This window comes from Chaetodon trifascialis, chromosome 17 (genome assembly GCF_039877785.1).
Source record: "Chaetodon trifascialis isolate fChaTrf1 chromosome 17, fChaTrf1.hap1, whole genome shotgun sequence".
NCBI classification, from domain to species: Eukaryota; Metazoa; Chordata; class Actinopteri; order Chaetodontiformes; family Chaetodontidae; genus Chaetodon; species Chaetodon trifascialis.
In genome coordinates this window covers 201,295-217,046 of record NC_092072.1, presented here as the reverse complement: position 1 = coordinate 217,046, position 15,752 = coordinate 201,295, and the positions used below count along the sequence as shown (strand labels likewise).

The window sequence follows — 15,752 nt, the reverse complement described above, 5'->3', positions numbered from 1 at the left end:
TTCTGTGTGTCTGACTGGTTACCTGTCCAGGTAAACCCCGCCCGTCACTGTCAGCTGATGAATGGACTTCTCGCCTTGCGTTGTTGCACCTGCTTGTCGTTTGGCTGTTGTTGCAGTTTTTGATCATTAGTAACGTTAACGGGATAAATTCACGCAAACAGCTGTTCGTACTTACGACGGCGACTGAAACGTTCTGACCAATCAGAGATTAGATGATGATAGCAGGGCCTCAGATTTATTCACAAAATGATTCTGTGGAGAAAATTTTGTTTTCCATTTTTCACTTTAAACTCTGAAGGAAGGACCAATCAGAGCCCAGCAAGCGTTGAGGTCAACCAATCAGGTGGCGGAGATTCATCTGATGCGATTTAAACCAGAACCAGGTCTCAGGTCCAGTTCTGACAGTTTCCAAAAACAAGTTCCATCACAGTAAATTCAAGTCCTGACAGAAGAAATGTAAGAGTTAATGTTTAATCTCATTTCTTACAGTCAATGAAACGTTTCAGTTAAAAAGTTCAGCTGATAGAAGGAAACAAAATGGAGATACGTGGTTTTCACTGGTCGACAACACAAAGAGCAGGATGAACTCTCAGACCCGAACCCCTCCGGCATCGCAGTCAAACATGTCCAAACACGAGGACTCGTTCCAGAAGCTTCCTCGTCCTGGCCTTTAGCTCACGTCGAGGTCTTCAGAGTTCGATCAGAAACACCTGCTGGACGCCGTCATGTTTCTAAACCCAGTTTAAATAAAGTTGAGGATGAAAACAACAAACAGTCCAGTTCACTGCAGGTTTGTCTTCAGTCCTGATCCCTGATGGACCTCAATGTGTCCTCAGTGTCTCACATCACTCTGCCGTCCTGTTAAAACACTGTCCTGGTCCCGGTCCGGGTCCTAGTCTCTGTCTCTGGTGTCCTATATGGACTCGATCTGGCGGCGGACTTTCTCAGAGGCGAGACGGTCGAGCCAGCGTTGACGGACGACGACCAAGACGCCGAAGAGAGCCGTCAGAGCCAACATGGCCGCCTCGAACTTCCAGAAGAGATGTTCCTCCATCACAGCAGAGCGACAGCTGGGGGCAACAAGGGGGGGGGGGGGTTAAGTACGGGAGGGCAATTTTTCTACTTCCTGGTTGCACGTTGACTTCAGCTCAAACAGCTGTTTTTTCATTGTCAGGTAATTCTCTTCATTATCAACAATAATCAATGAATCTGTTGATTGATTCATCGATTGTTGTCGTCAGCCATGACAGTAAACACACGCTTCCCTTTAGACTGAATAACAGCACGACACGGCAGCTTGTTACAGCAGCTCCGTCTTTGTCGTGTTGGCATTTACAGTTTTTTTTAGAATCTGGACAAATGTTCAGGTACACGTTGATTCTTTTTTGACCCTTCATGCCACTGCTTGCTTTTCATAACGACTACATTTCACCAGTGTGGGATCAATTAAGTCCTATCTTAAAAAAACTAAAAAGTAACGCTAATTAGCTAAAATGTATCATCTCCTGCAGGTTTGTGTCCGTTTTGAAAAACCTAACGTAAAGGACAGAAGCACCTCCCGGCTGTTCCATCTCCATTTTGTTTTTGCATTGAGCTTTACCAGGTTAGCTTTTTAAAGCTAACGGTCTATCACAGACTTAGCTTTTAAATAGCTTTATCAGGACGTTAGCTTTGTGTTAGCCGTGTGCAGTGCTACACTGACAGACTGGTGCAGGTTTTAGTTCGCTTAGGGCGTCACCGCCTCCCCGGTTCGGACCTCTTGTGCTCGTCTCTGTTCGATCTGGTGCAGTTGACTCGTTCCACGTATCCCGTCAGTGCACAGGCCGACCACGACCTCTGAAACACAACAAACATCACCGACACAAACACGGCGCTGTTGTCAAAACTCTCCAGGCGTTCAAGGACCAGGTCTTTAAATGTTTTGAAGTCCTTCATTCTTGATTTCCACACTTACCGTCTGGAAGGCGTTACACTGCAAACACTCTGTGGTCACCACAAACTCCTCCAGCAGCCAGCAGGGGGCGACCACCGGTTTGACTGCTGCAGGAGGAGAAGAGGGTCAGAGGTCAGGCTGAGGAGGAAGCAGCAGCAGTATCTACACATTCAGACATCATTTTCCCAGCAGGCTTTGCTGCTGCTGTTTGAAGGTATGATGGTGTTGTACCTGAAGTCTTCTCGTCGCTCAGCAGAGCAGCTCCAAACACTCTGAAACACAACAAAAGCTTTCTGTGAGTCCAACACGCTTCAGGTCCGTCAGCATCTTCTGATTGGATCTCATCATTGCTGTGATCCAATCAGAAGATCAATCAGAGTGTGAACAAGGGTTGGGCGGTAATCCGGTAATAAGGTATCCCGCGGTATCTAAAAATAGCAACGGTATCAGTTTCATTAGCGTCATTAAAACCATGCTGTGCATATCGGTCTATAGGGGCCAAACAGAAGTGCAGCATCGTCATAACAAAAATGAAGTCCACTCCGTTCAATGTATCTGGTTGAATTTTTACTCGAGAAAAAGGTGACGCTACAAAAATGAACCCGAGCAGTCGTACACATGTTTTAACACAGGTATGTGCAGGCGCTCATCTGGGCGGAGGACCGTCATCTCGTCCAAACACACGGAGAAACTCCTCTGTTGAAAACACTTTCAGCCTTTTTCTGCTTGCTGTTCTTTGCTCTCATAAAAGGACGAAATGCAAATAAAAGAGTGAAATCAGACTTGGGGCTGCTCAGCAGAGTCCTCTGTGAGACGCAGCGCTGAAACTAACTGTGGTTACGCCGGTCAACAGCTCAGCGACCCGCCCACATTCACCATAGAAACACCAATGAGGATCCAGCAGGAAGTAACCCAGAGATAGGTTACTGCATGAAGAGCGCTCCCCCCACTCTAGAAACCCCCTCCTCTTTATGGAAACAAGCAGGACCTTCGCGATTGATGTCAAACTAACGCAGAGTCATAGGAGGAGACATTAGCAGCGTGTTTTCAGGCTGAATGTAACTTCTGACCTCAAAACAGCAAAGGTAAGACGTACTGTACGACTCAGCAAAGGTGTTTCTGCTGCTCTTTGGCTGCTAGCTCGCCCAGTTTCCGTCGCACAGTGAGGAGGCAGACATCTTCATCATCATCAGACTCTGCTTTCATATGATACCGAGCTTTTGAGGTTTGCGTGAAGTGGTGATGTGACTTTTATTTTTGTGTTTTCGTTACATGCGCGTTTGATTTCGTGGGGTATGAATCATGTTTCGTTTGAGTGGCAGTGTTTGGTGGAGGCTTTTAGCTGAGTTTCTCCCCGCCAGTCTGATATGCTACAAGCTAGGACTGGTGCTTCTTAGCGTGAGCACTGAACTGCACGCATGTCACGCTGCCCTGCAAAGTGATTTTTAATTAGTCGTGGTTATACCGTATACCCCGGGAAAACGTGGGGAAAGTTTGCCGGTATCAGAGTTTGGATACCGCCCAACTCTAACGTGAACACAGACCAGCACACGGTGGGCCAGTAGAACACCTGAGGAACCAACGCCTACAACTCTGGGTGTCTGCACCTTCTTACAGCGTCAGGTAAAGACACCACCTGAACCCGAGTCACGACGGCCAGACCCCGAATGTCACTGTGGACTCATGGTTTCAGTCCAGGCATCGGACACCAGGTATCCAAAGACTGAAGGTGGTGAACCAACTGGACTAAGACCAGCTTCAGACACACCCTGAACACGGTCAGTGTTTGGATGATGGAGACACGTCTTCTCCATGTCCACCTCCAGACAGAATCAGCTCAGTCTGATCAGGACCTTTACACCTGCACAGAGCAGGACTGGATGTTACCTGCTTAACACCTGAGTGGAAGCACCTGCTGGTTCAGGTTCTGCGGGACAGACCAGTGATTTTTCTTCTTTATAAGTTTGGAATGTGAAATATCTTAACAGACCGCAGCCACTTTAATCAATCAGATCAATCGATGGTTTTACGCGTCGACGAAGTTGAAAACCGATCATGACATATAAACATTTGGCATTCATGGCGCCGCCTCGTGACTGCACAGCAAAGCTCGAAGACATCTGGCCACATTCGACGAGTCTGAAGGTTTTCAGGCTCGAGCCAATCAGGCTTCGGCTTCAGGCTCACAGCGGACACGCTGCGAACCCGATCGCTCAAAATCTGTCGGTGGAAAATCTGTCCAGGATCAAATGAGGGTGGCGGATGCTGATCCATTTGTCTGGACGCCCAGAATTCACAGTAATAAGAAATTTTGTCTCCCAGACCTTCAAAAGCTACAGTCCAAAATGTAAAGCTTGCTGTTTTAGCGCCACCCTCTGGCCAATCAGTGCATTGTTTTTGTCAACTCATGGTTGAGATTTCCGACCTCTTTGGAAAGAAGCTGGAATAGTTTCTGAGGAGAAAGATGAGTGATGGTCACCACCAACAGACCACAATGAGCTTTAAAACCACTCAAAGGACCCACAAGCTGCAGGATCCACTGAAAGACCACAAGATCCACATAAAGGAGCCCCGACCCCCCCCCCCCCCCGTTCAGACTGACCTGAGGGACACGAGGCCCCAAAACAGAGCGTGGAGGACGAGGACTCGAGGCCGACAGCAGGCCACGGGGATCCGACAGTCGCTCTCCATCAGCCGGCCCCTCCACCAGGACGACGCCGCAGCCACCCTGACACTCTGATACTGGTGACAGACCAGTTACTGACTGGTTCAGGACGTGTTTGCTGTCTGACTACAGCTGGTTTCTATTCACATGGTGATCCGAGTGACCCGAATGTTTTAGGGCTCCAGGCTGCTGAAACCTGAAAGATACAACAGATCAATCAGTTTGATTGGTTCTGATCATCATTGGCGTGTCAGTTCAATTCAATACCTTTATTTGTCCCGCAAGAGGAAATTCGATGGATAGTAACAACGACATCTTTCCAGGTTTAAAGTGACGACTGCATCATTGATCCGATGATCCTTTTCTCATCTGATTTTCTTGATCGGAAAAGAACGAAAACTGTCAGTTTCAGGCTGACACCTTCGCTCATCTTCGCTCGCCCAGAACACAAAGATTCAGTTCATAACGAATGTTCGGCAGCGAACTCTTCCACTCTGAAAACTAGTTCGTTACATCACAAACACAATCAGCTGTCTGATACCATCAGCTGTCGTCAGGCACCTGTCACCTGAACCCTGCATGAGCGCGAGCGAAGCTTCTCAGCCACAAATACTGACTGCACATTGGTCGAGACGAGCTGCTGTTAGACGACGGCTCAGGACGTCTAGAGGAGCTAAAGCTAAAGCTAGCTGCTGACCTGTGGCCTGTGATCTAACAGGTGATCGATCAGCTGACTAGACTTAATCAATCATCCCTGATGACTGCAGCTGAACTCTGTCAAAATCTTTTATTACTCAACATACTGGCTTAATATTATCCTTCAAAAACCAATCAGCGTGTTATTAATTACCTACTAATTAATTAAACCCCCATTAAAAACATGACCAGTGGGCACAGAGAGAAGCGGGTCCCCGGCCGCCGGTCGGCCGGTCGGCCGGCAGCCCACCGCTCCGTCCGCCGCGGAGGAAGGACGACCAGGACGGGTTAAATGCGGAGAAACGAATTTCACAATGCGTGTGCAGTTTCCTCATCTGTAACTCTGATCTGTGTGTGACTAATGAAGGGATGGCTTTCTTAATATGTGATTGTTCATTCAAAAGCTTGTAAACACGGAATCAATTTATCATTGATGGCACTGATGTTTCACAGCTTCGCCTTCAGTCTGAAACTCTGGAAGAAATGAATCACATTTGGATTCAAGTGTTAAAAATAAATGAACGCCGTGAAACACGTAGATTACTGATTGATTACTGGAAACTAGAGCTCAGTTATTTTTTGTTACACGTGTCCAAAAGTTAATTATTGCCCTTGTTTTAAACTCTTTGTTTCAAACGCTGCAGACCCAAAACAAAGCTAACGAGCTAATCACGTGATTTACCTCACAGAATGACGACACACACGATAACTGATGTCTGACAGATGAACGATTTCACGTAAAATATTGTCTAAAAATAAAATGTGTGACGTCTCGCTGAGAAATGATTAAGGCTGTTTGCCTGCTCATGCTAGCAGTTAGCCTGCTAACGCTGTAGCTAGCTGTGTACAGGTCCGTACTAACTTCATGTTAGCTAGCTTAGCTCCTGATCTGAACACTCACCATAAACAGGCGCCATTTTAAAATCACCGCGGGAACAGAGAAGAGGGGAAAGCCATTAAAGGCCGACAGAGACTCACAAACTGACCGTTACGATTATCGACTTACTCCACCGACTGCCACCGGATTTGTCCGCGGCCTATGACGGTACGTTGAGTTTTAGCGTCAACCGACAGGGGGAACGCGTCCGATATAAGACTTTTCAAAATAAGAGCAGTACCTCCTCAGATTTTATAAAAACGTGGTTTTTTATTTAAAAAAAAAAAAACAAACACCTGAGGCCATTTACTATTCGTGCTCTGTCTGCATTATCAGGTAATGGTGAACACACACTTACGAGTGAAATATGTGCTGGTGCTTATCATATGGTGTATTTCATATCACTGGTTTTGTGCTGGCTGCTACGTCTCAAACAAGACAAGTTTTACTTTGAAGGGCAAAATGCGTCACTTCCTGTTCTTTAGTTGTTTCCTGTGTACAGCCTTGCTCTGGTGGACAGGCAGGAAAAACTCAATGCAGTGTGTCTGCAGCGCCGCCGTGTGGCCGTTGCTCTTCTCATTCTGACATGGACCCCGCCTCTCGCCCGTTGACGGCTGGGATAGGCTCGGCCACCCCCGCAACCCCGAAAGGGATAGGTGGTATAGAAAATGGATGGATGGATATTTTTACTACTTTAATATCTTAATTTTACTAGTCGTGTCATGCACCAACTTCACCAAAGCAAATTCCTGGTATGTGTAAAATCGTACTTGGCAATAAAGGCTTCTCTGATTCTGATTCTGATGTCCTCAGCGTCCCCGTCCAAAGACACAATCACAAGGTTTATTGACTGAACAGCAAGGCGAGGATGAACACTGACACGCCTTCAGTTCACAGACTGTGGATGAAGAAATGGGAACACCTGGAGCCCCGTGGACAGGGACACACCTGGCCAGACTGAACCTTCTGACTCCGCCCTCGACCCCGCCCCTGAGAACAGAACTTCTCTAGGTTACACTGAAAGAGACAGAGGCAGAGACAGAGAGACAGACACAGTCAGTCAGACAGTATAAGTTGTCTTCAGCCCTCCTTGTTAAATGAACTCTTCATGAATTGGACGAGTCTCTGGTGTCCTATTATTCATTGGACCTGCTCTCTGCTGGACATGTGAGCTTTTACCAGGACAGTGACTCTGCGTCTCTTCAGCCGTCGACAGAGTCCAGGTAGTCGATTGGGTCCAGGTGGTCCATTGGGTCCAGGTGGTCCATTGAGTCCAGGTGGTCCATTGGGTCCAGGTGGTCCATTGAGTCCAGGTGGTCCATTGGGTCCAGGTGGTCCATTGGGTCCAGGTGGTCCATTGGGTCCAGGTGGTCCATTGGGTCCGTCCTTCTTCACAGAGGTGATGTTGTTCCACTCAGAGTTCGCTGAAACTTCACTCTGACAAAAACAGGAACAATTCAGCAACAAATGCTGAACACCTGAACTTACAAGCACCTGCTCCTGTCCCCTGACTCCTTCCTCACATCCTCATCCTCACATTCAAACACACTATTCTGCTTGTACAGGTACAGCGGTGTCCTGCACGGTGTCCCGCACAGTGTCTTGCACGGTGTCCCACATGGTGTCCCGCAGGGTTCCATGTTCGGTCCCCTGAGGACACCTGGCTCAGATCCATGATGTGGAGCACATTCACTGCTGGAATGTGACTAATATATTTATTCAGGTACTGTACTTCAGTACACATTTGAGGTACTGCCACTCTCTCCTCTTCCGCATCTACTTTAATCATTACTTTTATTCAGATTTTTACTCACAAACACATGAAGAGTTTATGAAATCTGATGTTTTGGTCTAAATTGCTCCTTTTCGCTGTGGAGTCATTGATGTTTGATCTCAGATGTTTGATTGGCTGCTTTTCCTCTCAGTGATCTCAATGATCTGAATGTGTTTGTAGTAATGTGGAGCTTTGGACTGTTGGACTATAAATAAATACATGTTGGAGGAGACGATTGCATTTTCTGAGAAGATAACAAGGAAACATTGTTAATTAGATTAGATTAGATTAGATTAGATTAATAAGGATCCTGAGACGTGTTCAGTCATTCACGAAACATTCAGAGGCAGCGACTAAAGTTTGACGAATCGGAAAAGTCATTTCTCTTAGAAACGCGTCACGGACTGCACACTGATTATTATTGTCGTAGTTCTTATTCCGAGCACTGTGCTCTTTTACGGCTGGTCAGTGAATGCAACACAGTAACAACATAAGAACACAGCGTGTCCCAGCACGCACCTGTCCTACCTGCTGCAGAGGTGCTGCAGGTGTGAAGTCAGGCAGACGGCAGTCGACTCTCTGCTGACGGCAGATCAGCAGCAGAAACATCGTACACAGGTTCAGCTTCATCTGTCAATCAATCAATCAATCAATCAATCAATCAATCAATCAATCAATCAATCATCTGGTTATCTCGCTCCACCGCCCTCTCTCTCTTCTCTTCTTCTGTGTGAATAAAAACAGCAGCTGAAGCACGAAACAATAATCCTCTTAGTCTGGTTTAAGAGTCACATGACCAGACGATGACATCACACTAATCTCCTCCAATGAGCAGGTTACCAAAGTTCACTTTGAGACCACAGAAGAAGAAGTTTGTCTGTCAAAGATTTTTCATCCTCGCAGCAATAATCTGACAAGCGGTCTCACGTCCAGCTGATGGGAATGAAACATCTGGATGATGTCATCAGTGGGTCAGGGATCGTGAGTCCGCTCTGAGGGTCGGTGGATTGACGGAGAACCAGGCGAATGTCCATCAAGACTTTCATTAGAATTAAAGTGAACATTTAAACTCACTGATGGCTTTTAGTGTCCTGCGGGTTCGCCTCCAGAAACCTCACTGAGACGTTTATGTCCTCTAGACCCCCTTTGGATCGCTTCACTTCAACAGCTGCTGACAGGTTGTCTGTGGACCCCCCTGAGCAGCAGGACCAGAGGCCCTGTCTGGACCAGAACACAAACCTTTGTCCTTCGTCACACGCAAACTGAACAGATGGAGACAGAAGCTGAAGGAGGGGACTGTGGAGGACTGGGACCAGCCAGGGACTGAGATCCAAATGGACATTAAGACCAGTTCCTTGTGATAAACCTTCAGAACCTGAGACTGATGAGCCTGATTCAGGTTCAAAGTCTATTAAATGATGAAAATTATGCATTTTTGAGATGAATCCTGAAGTAAAAAGACTGAGAATGAACAGAATTCAATTGTCTCAGTGTTTGAATGGTGCCTTTGAAAAGTGATCAGCAGTCACTGAAAAGTTATTGATTATCTGCAGGCAGAACAAGCAGGAAAATAGCTTCACAAATCAATGATGAAATAAATTAGAAATCATCTGTTTGAAGTTACAATCGGGCCTCCTGTAGGTTTAATCTGGGGATTAAAGCAGTGACGAGGCCACGCATGTGACGCAGGGCGTAAGGCTACGGAGTCCCAGTCATAAGTTTTATTTTGAAAAGTGTCCCCGGAAGCAATAATTGATGTGTGAGCAGGTTTGACGCGGGGGTGTGTTAGCAGAGGAACCCGTTAGCTGAAGCTAAATAACGGCAGAAGAACCGTCACCGCTGACGGGAGTGAACGAGCAGAGATGGACCGACAGCGCGAACCGCCGGACGTGGCTTTGAAACCGGAAATGAGCCGGAGAACAGCAGGTTTGTTTTCTGTTGGCTCGCTGCGCTGCTAATGTTGCTAAGCTAACGTTAGCTGCGTTCAGTCAGATAATTCAGTTTGTCAGCGGGACGTTTCCAGCTTTCATTCGCCTTTAATGCTAATTATTTACTGTGGTCCCGGAGCTAACGTTAGCTTAGCATACTGATGGCTTTGATGAGCCGCCCTCACGAAGAAGCTCACCTTTAACCTCAGTGTGTCACCATGGTAACGAGAAAATCAAATAAATAAATAACATTATTTATTGAGCAGTGAATGCACAGACACGTAAATATGAACAGAAAGTATTTAAGATAAATATTTTTTAATCACAATCGATAGAAATGATAGGTTGTTTGTTCTTTTCATGTATTAAACAGTGAATTAATAAGAAAAAACTAATTTTCATTGGTGATAATTGATTAAGTAATTCCTAATTTATTTCATTCATTCATTCAATGCACATAAAAATAAATCTGAATAATAAATGAAAAGGAGACAGGAAGCAGGCGAAGTCTTAGTTTATGTCCCTTCACGGTTTGCATCGTCTAACCTCGTCAGAAGATCATTTCCTGCTGATTTAAACTGCACAGAAACAGAGAAGAGGTTTGATTGACAGTCCTGACCAAAGACTCCGGTGAAGATGACGACGGTTCAGAGTGACGTCGTCATTGGCAGCAGACAGTGAACGAGAGAAATCTCAGCATATAGTGTGAAAAAAGTGTCATGAATGTGAGCCCTCACCCACAGACCTCCATTCAGTGCAGCTGTTAGCCTCCGCCTTGCTAACGCTCACAGTCACATGACGAAGATAAAGAAAGAAGAAGAGAACAAAAATGAAGAGACATACAAGAATAGATGTTGAAGAAGAAAACACTTCAATTGAAGCGTCAGTGCAGGAAGAAAAAACAGCAGGATGCTTTGGTGATGGTCGATGAGGTTCTCCCTGACCTCCACACGGTTCCAGCTGTACTGTGGGAGCTTCTAGCTGTCAGTGTGATCCTTTGCGAGGTTCTCTGAGGTTCTCTGTGTGGTCCATTACAGTGTTTTCAGAACTGAGACGAGGATTTATTTTCAGACACTTGATGTTTGTGTTTACTGTCCTCTGTCCTCAGACGTCCAGCAGCTGCTGATGAGTAAAGACAAGGTTCTCTCTGAGGGGGGGAACCCAAGTGAGGACCAGGAGGACCCAGAAACCCCCCACATCAAAGCGGAAGAGGAGGGAGAGCAGCTTCGAAGGCTGGAGGAGGTTGACATCACCAAGTTCACGGTCGCTGCCATTCCTGTGAAGAGTGAGGAAGATGAAGGTTCAGGTAGGAACCGCACCGATGTGTTTATTTCACATGTTTTTGAGAGCAAAATTGGGGAACGTTCGATAGCCTAAAAGTTCAAGAGAACCTGGTTTATTGGAGGAGTCTAAAATGCTCATGAGAGGATGAGCGAGCGGTCACGAATTCATGAACTTCTGTCCATTTGCTTTGTGTGTCAGCTGTCTGTAGGGCATTTGGAGAACCTGAAGGAGGTTCCCGGGGTCTTCAGGTGGTTTGCTGGTGAGAAACATGACGCTCAGCTGATCTGATTGTTGCTGTGATGGACTTCACTCGCTGTGCAGAGCTCCACACTCACGGTTGCCTGTTGCTGTTCCTTCGAGGGCCATACTAGATGATTATCGCACCAACCTCTGTGATGGGGTCAGATGTCAGATGGCAGTCATGATGATGATGATGATGATGATGATGATGCTACTCGCAGCTGGTTTTCTTGGTTGGGGTCAGTCAGAGTCAGTTTTGAAATGAACTGCTGTCAGTCGTAGTTTGTCCTGTGCTTGAACTGTGTTTGTTGCTGTAAGGACTCTTTGTCCTCACAAACTAACTGAGCCATTTTTTTATTTGTGATTTGGCTCATAGGCCCAATCAAGTGTTCTCGTGGGCTCGATACGATCTGAAGGCTGCAGGTTTCCCGCCCTGATGTAACATTTCTTCGGCTTCGTCAAAGAGTCATGACTGTGGAAGTTCTAGCAATCTGTGATCTTTGTTTTGAAGTTTAGGTCCTGGGAGTTCTTCTTCAGGTGGTTTAAGGGTAGTTTTAGTGGTCGTTCAGGAAGATTGTGGGTGTTGGTGCTACTTTTCTTGTTGGAGGTTGGAGGTTGAAAAGGTTGTACAAGCCTTTTTTGGAAGTTATATTGGTCATTGAGGACATGCTCAGAGTCATAAAGGAGGTTTTTGTGGACCTTTAGCAGAATTTAAAGGTCCTTAGAAGTTCCTTCCACCAGTTTAGGCAAAGAGAAATGTCACCTCTCAAACTGGGGATGGTTGTGGTGGTTGTTCGTGGTCATGAGGAGATTCTAGTGGGTCTTAAGTTGGACTCATCTCTCTGTGTGTGTTTCCTGTTTCCTGCAGACGTCCAGCAGCTGTTGGGAGGTAAAAAAGAGGACCCCGCCGGGCAGCAGGAGTGGAGATCCAGTCTGGACCAGGAGGACTCGCCAGAGCTGCTGCACGTTAAAGAGGAACAGGAGGAACTGTGGACCGGTCAGTCAGAATCAGTCTGGAACTTAAACATGGGACTTTTACAATCTGATACGAACAACAAGACCTCAGACTCTTCAGAACTTAAGACTGAAGACAGCGGTGATGATTGGACAGAGGCCACAGAGCCTCAGTCCGTTTTAAAGTCACTGAAAATTATCGAAGTCCCTGTAAGTGATAAGAGACGTAAAACTGGCAAGAAAACCTACAGCTGCCCTGAGTGCGGAAAGATATTTGGCCGCAGCCCACACCTGAAGATACACCTGAGAACTCACACAGGAGAGAAACCGTTCAGCTGCTCCTTCTGTGGCAAAAGCTTTACGCAAAAGGTAAATCTGACGTACCACATGTCCGTCCACACAGGAGAGAAACGATTCAGCTGCCGTTTCTGTGATGAAAGGTTCACGTGGTACACTCAGCTGAAAAGTCATCAGTGCGTTTGTGAGTCGTCACAGCTTCATCAGAGTCAAAGCGAGGAGAGCCGAGAGCCGGAGTCCGGTGAGAAATCGTTCAGCTGCTCCGAGTGTGGAAAGGTCTTTGGCCGAAAGGACAACCTGAACATACACATGAGAATCCACACAGGAGAGAGACCGTTCAGCTGCTCGGTCTGTGCTAAGAGTTTCAAACACGGAGGACATCTGACGCAACACATGTCCGTCCACACGAAGGAGAACAGATTCAGCTGCAGCGTCTGTGACAAAAGGTTCACGTGGCTTTATCAGCTCAAAAGACACAAGTGTGGCGGTGATCCGTCGCAGCTTCATGAACTGTGCACCAGTGAGGAAGGAGAGCAGCTTGGAGGGCTGGAGGAGGCCGATATTACCAAGTTCACATTCAGTCCGGCCCCTGTGAAGAGTGAAGAAGAAGATGAAGAGGAACCTCAGTCCTCACAGCTTCATCAGAGACAAGCTGAAGAGACAGAAGCTGAGGCTGATGGGGAGGACTGTGGAGGACCAGAACCAGCCAGGAACTCAGATCCAGATAGACCTGATGCTGATCATAAGACAGAAGGCTCCTCTGGATTTAAGGTGGACATCAGTGATGATGATTGGATGCAGACCAGTGAAGCCCAGTTAGGTTTAAACTCTGTGAAGGTTGATACAGGATGTAACTCTGCCAAGAAATCATTTAGCTGCTCTGAATGTGGGAAAATATTTGGCCGCAAGGAACATCTGCAGACTCATGTGAGGATTCATACAGGAGAGAGACCGTTCAACTGCTCCGACTGTGGGAAAACGTTCGGCTGCAAGAGGTCACTGCTGGGCCACATGACCAGTCACACTGGGGAGAAACCCTTCCATTGCTCGCAGTGTGGGAAAAGATTTGGCCGAATGGTGAATCTCAAGACGCACGAGAGGCTTCACACCGGCGAGCGGCCGTTCAGTTGCCCGTTTTGTGGTAAAGGTTTTACACAGAAGGTTCACATGACTCAACACATGGCTGTTCACACAGGAGAGAAACAGTTCAGCTGCACTATTTGTGATAAAAAATTCACTTGGCTTTCGGGGTTCAGACGACACAAGTGTGGCAGCGAGCAGTCGGAGCTCGATGAAAGCCAGACTGAGGAGAACTCAGAGGTAGAACCGGGCGAGAAACCGTTTGGCTGCCGTCAGTGTGGGAACAGGTTCAATCACAAGCACAATCTGAAGGCTCACATGAGGATTCACACAGGGGAGAAACCATTCGGCTGCTCCGTCTGTGGCAAAGGCTTCACTGCGAGCGGCGCTCTGAAGAAACACCTGCGAACTCATTCAGGAGAGAAACCGTTCGGCTGCCCCGTGTGCGGCATCAGATTCACACAAGGAGGAAACCTGAAGCGACACATGGCTCAGCACGCCGGCGACACCCGGGAGAAACCGTTCGTTTGCTCAGTCTGCGGTAAAAGCTTCACGCAGGTATCCAACATGAAGCGGCACATGACGCAACACGCCGCCGCTAGAACGGCACCATTACAGGAGGCGCGAAGTGACGCCGCCATCGGCCCAGATCTGATGGAGGATCGGCAGGAAGAAGCCACGAGTCAGCTGATGGCCCACAGAACTTCATTCAGGCCCTGAGTGCAAACCGTCCGACAGCAAATCATATATACCTACACAGCACGTACTGTCACATCAGAGCTGCACACCTGTTTGAAAGAGGGCACGTGTACACTTGGTTTAAAGTGTGTTCAAACAGGTGTCTGTGGTGTCACCGACAACAATAGAAGAAACTCCAATGACTTTTTTTAATGGCTGCAGCTCAGCATCAATCAAACGTCTGATCATTCTAATGAGTGTTTGCTGGATTCATTGATTACCTGTTTAGTCCATAAAGTGTCAGATGATATTGATAAACAGCCATCAGAGCTTCTCACAGAAGACAAAGAAAAGCAGAAAACACATTTCATGTTTGATTCAGAATGCGAGTATTTTTGCTTTTTGTGTTTGAATAATTATGTCAACAACTAATCAATCATTAAAATAGCTGCTGATCATTTTTCTCTCCGTCCACTGATTGGTGCAGGTCTCTTTTGCTGTCCTTGTGATGACTCTTAAAACGAGTGCTGGTCTCCAGCTGCAGTTCAGCAGGACAGATCACAGACTGACCCCAGACCAGCTGTCTGGACACACCTGAGGTTCTGTGTTCACTGTAGCGGCCATGTTAGTAGGTCAGAGTGGCCGCAGGCAGGTTCCTCTCAATTTGTCCAAAGGAACGCATGTTTTGAACTGACCTGAATTGTTTCCTAAAACTGTCCGTTCATTCGTCAGCTCATCGAGCTGTCGCTCGCTGATTGGCTGATTCAGATCGTCTGTTCACAGGAGGAATGAGGTTTGTTCAGGACAAATAAACAGCCGCTTCAGGATGCCAATGTTTAGCTGCAGACGTCCAACAGCATCGCTGTCACACTGCTGATACGTGACACACACAGATGTTTGTTCATTTGTTTATTCATGTTTGTTTGTTGGTCATGTTTGTTTGTTCATGTTTGTTTCATGTTTGTTCATGTTTGTTTCTTGTTTGTTTATGTTTGTTTATTCATGTTTGTTTCATGTTTGTTTGTTCATGTTTGTTCATGTTTGTTTATTCATGTTTGTTTCATGTTTGTTCATGTTTGTTTATTCATGTTTGTTTGTTGGTCATGTTTGTTTGTTCATGTTTGTTTCATGTTTGTTCATGTTTGTTTCTTGTTTGTTCATGTTTGTTTATTCATGTTTGTTTCATGTTTTTTTGTTCATGTTTGTTTATTAATGTTTGTTTCATGTTTGTTTCATGTTTTTTTGTTCATGTTTGTTTCATGTTTGTTCATGTTTGTTTCATGTTTGTTCATGTTTGTTTATTCATGTTTGTTTCATGTTTGTTTGTTCATGTTTGTTTATTCATG

The 15,752-nt window shown here is 46.4% G+C and overlaps 3 protein-coding genes across 7 annotated transcripts; 1 reads left to right on the top strand and 2 right to left on the bottom strand.

Annotated features, from left to right (window-relative positions):
- Positions 1 to 447: 447 nt before the first annotated feature.
- On the bottom strand, positions 448 to 6,386 carry jtb (jumping translocation breakpoint). Of its 4 annotated transcripts, none has more exons than XM_070984567.1 (6): positions 4,866 to 6,386; positions 4,536 to 4,794; positions 2,165 to 2,205; positions 1,955 to 2,040; positions 1,757 to 1,836; positions 448 to 1,070 (listed from the first exon to the last, which is right to left on the bottom strand). In XM_070984567.1, the coding sequence occupies exons 2-6, from the start codon at positions 4,622 to 4,624 to the stop codon at positions 914 to 916; spliced, it is 453 nt and encodes a 150-aa protein (XP_070840668.1). In that variant the 5' UTR covers positions 4,625 to 4,794; positions 4,866 to 6,386; the 3' UTR covers positions 448 to 913. The 4 variants fall into 4 exon arrangements, with proteins under 4 accessions (XP_070840668.1, XP_070840670.1, XP_070840669.1 ...); XM_070984569.1 differs by having other exon boundaries at positions 6,281 to 6,377; XM_070984568.1 differs by having other exon boundaries at positions 6,301 to 6,361.
- A 676-nt stretch (positions 6,387 to 7,062) lies between these two features.
- Positions 7,063 to 8,591, bottom strand: LOC139346055 (uncharacterized). The gene is made up of 4 exons (XM_070984958.1): positions 8,474 to 8,591; positions 7,539 to 7,608; positions 7,351 to 7,412; positions 7,063 to 7,188 (listed from the first exon to the last, which is right to left on the bottom strand). Exons 1-4 carry the CDS (start codon positions 8,573 to 8,575, stop codon positions 7,063 to 7,065), a joined length of 360 nt encoding a protein of 119 aa, XP_070841059.1. The 5' UTR covers positions 8,576 to 8,591.
- A 1,104-nt stretch (positions 8,592 to 9,695) lies between these two features.
- On the top strand, positions 9,696 to 14,878 carry LOC139345718 (zinc finger protein 665-like). 2 transcript variants are annotated; one of them, XM_070984516.1, is made up of 4 exons: positions 9,696 to 9,871; positions 10,982 to 11,179; positions 11,356 to 11,416; positions 12,266 to 14,878. In XM_070984516.1, exons 2-4 carry the CDS (start codon positions 11,168 to 11,170, stop codon positions 14,446 to 14,448), a joined length of 2,256 nt encoding a protein of 751 aa, XP_070840617.1. In that variant the 5' UTR covers positions 9,696 to 9,871; positions 10,982 to 11,167; the 3' UTR covers positions 14,449 to 14,878. The 2 variants fall into 2 exon arrangements, with proteins under 2 accessions (XP_070840617.1, XP_070840616.1); XM_070984515.1 differs by lacking the exon at positions 11,356 to 11,416.
- The last annotated feature ends 874 nt before the right edge of the window (positions 14,879 to 15,752 follow it).